The sequence below is a fragment of the Ixodes scapularis genome, unplaced genomic scaffold (genome assembly GCF_016920785.2).
Source record: "Ixodes scapularis isolate PalLabHiFi unplaced genomic scaffold, ASM1692078v2 PGA_scaffold9__187_contigs__length_104089568, whole genome shotgun sequence".
NCBI classification, from domain to species: Eukaryota; Metazoa; Arthropoda; class Arachnida; order Ixodida; family Ixodidae; genus Ixodes; species Ixodes scapularis.
Genome location: NW_024609884.1, coordinates 100,951,845 through 100,953,149, shown reverse-complemented (window position 1 = coordinate 100,953,149; position 1,305 = coordinate 100,951,845). Strand labels below are relative to the sequence as shown.

General features: G+C 52.6%; 1 protein-coding gene across 1 annotated transcript; it reads right to left on the bottom strand.

The window, feature by feature from the left end:
* Positions 1 to 265: 265 nt before the first annotated feature.
* LOC115309103 lies at positions 266 to 904 on the bottom strand (the record flags this gene model as incomplete). Its single annotated transcript, XM_042287521.1, has 1 exon — positions 266 to 904. A coding segment is annotated over exon 1 (639 nt), but the record flags the coding sequence as incomplete, so codon positions are not given.
* Between the last annotated feature and the right edge of the window lie 401 nt (positions 905 to 1,305).

The following is a 1,305-nucleotide window of genomic DNA, read 5'->3' as shown; positions in this document are numbered from 1 at the left end:
GACGTAGGACTCCCTCCCGTTCCATGCGTTGCAACTCCTCGTTGACTTTGTCAAGCATCGCAAATGGAACTGAACGAGGCTTGAAAAACCTTGGTTTGGCGTTGTCCTGAAGATTTATCTTTGCGGCCACCCCCTTGAAAGTTCCCAGACCTTCATCAAAGATACTGGAGTATTCAGCAACGAGGTTCGCAACAGAAGTCACGAAGTTGACATCCTTCGCGTTGGAAAGCTTGATGCCAAGGCCTTTCATCCAGCCACGTCCTAGCAGAGATGGGCAGGAGCCAGGGACAACATACAGGATGTCCTGACATTCGCGGTTTCCAAGTCTCACCGTTGCAGTAAGGCTTCCCTGAACTGGGGAAAGTTCACCTGAATAGCTTTTCAGCATGATGCGCGACGGGTCCAGCTGCCTTGATGGAAATTCGCGTCGAAATGTCTCCTCAGACACAACAGACACGCTAGCTCCCGTGTCAAGTTCCATCAGCAATGGAGTCCCGTTAACCGTAACTTCCACTCGGAAAGGTTGGCCGTCGACTGCAGAAGATGTCATTTCCCACATCTCGTAGACTTCTGGCAGTGAGACATCTTGCGACTGGCCCGCTCCGTCCAAGGTGTGGACCGATCTCGGTATTCTAGTGGACGTCGTCGGGCCGCCGGCGGTTGCATCCGCTGTCTTCCCCTTGCACACTCGTGCCAGATGCCCCTTTCCCCGACACTTGTGACAAGTGGTACTTGCATGACGGCACTGTGTGGCGTAATGCTCGCCTCCGCAACGAAAACACGAGATGGTGCCAGTCTTCCACTTCGGGTTCACAGCTGCGTCGCGTGACACTGTGTTAGCTGACGCGAGGTTTGGCTGGATAGACGTCGATAGCATCTGCGAATCTTTCTTCGCTGCTTCCATTGCAACGACCGTCTTTTTGGCGAGGTCAAGGGTCAAATCTGGAATCTCTAGGAGTCGCCTTTGTATCATCTCGTCGTTAATACCTCCGACGATGCGGTCTCGCAGCATTCTATTTCGGAACGCGCCGAATCCGCAATCATCCGCCAGCTTGTTCAGACAAGCAAAGAAATCCGCCGCTGTCTCACCGTCATGACGCATCCGTGAATTGAACTTAAAGCTTGCGACGACTTCCGAAGGCTTCGGTGAGAAATGCTCGCCTAATACCTCAAAAATGGTTTCTAGGCTGGCCTCCGACGGTTTCACAGGAGCCAGAAGATTTCGAAGCAACGAATATGTGGCGGGTCCAAAACACGTAAGTAAAACAGCTCGCCTTTTCTCATCCCTGACATCGTTGGCGATGA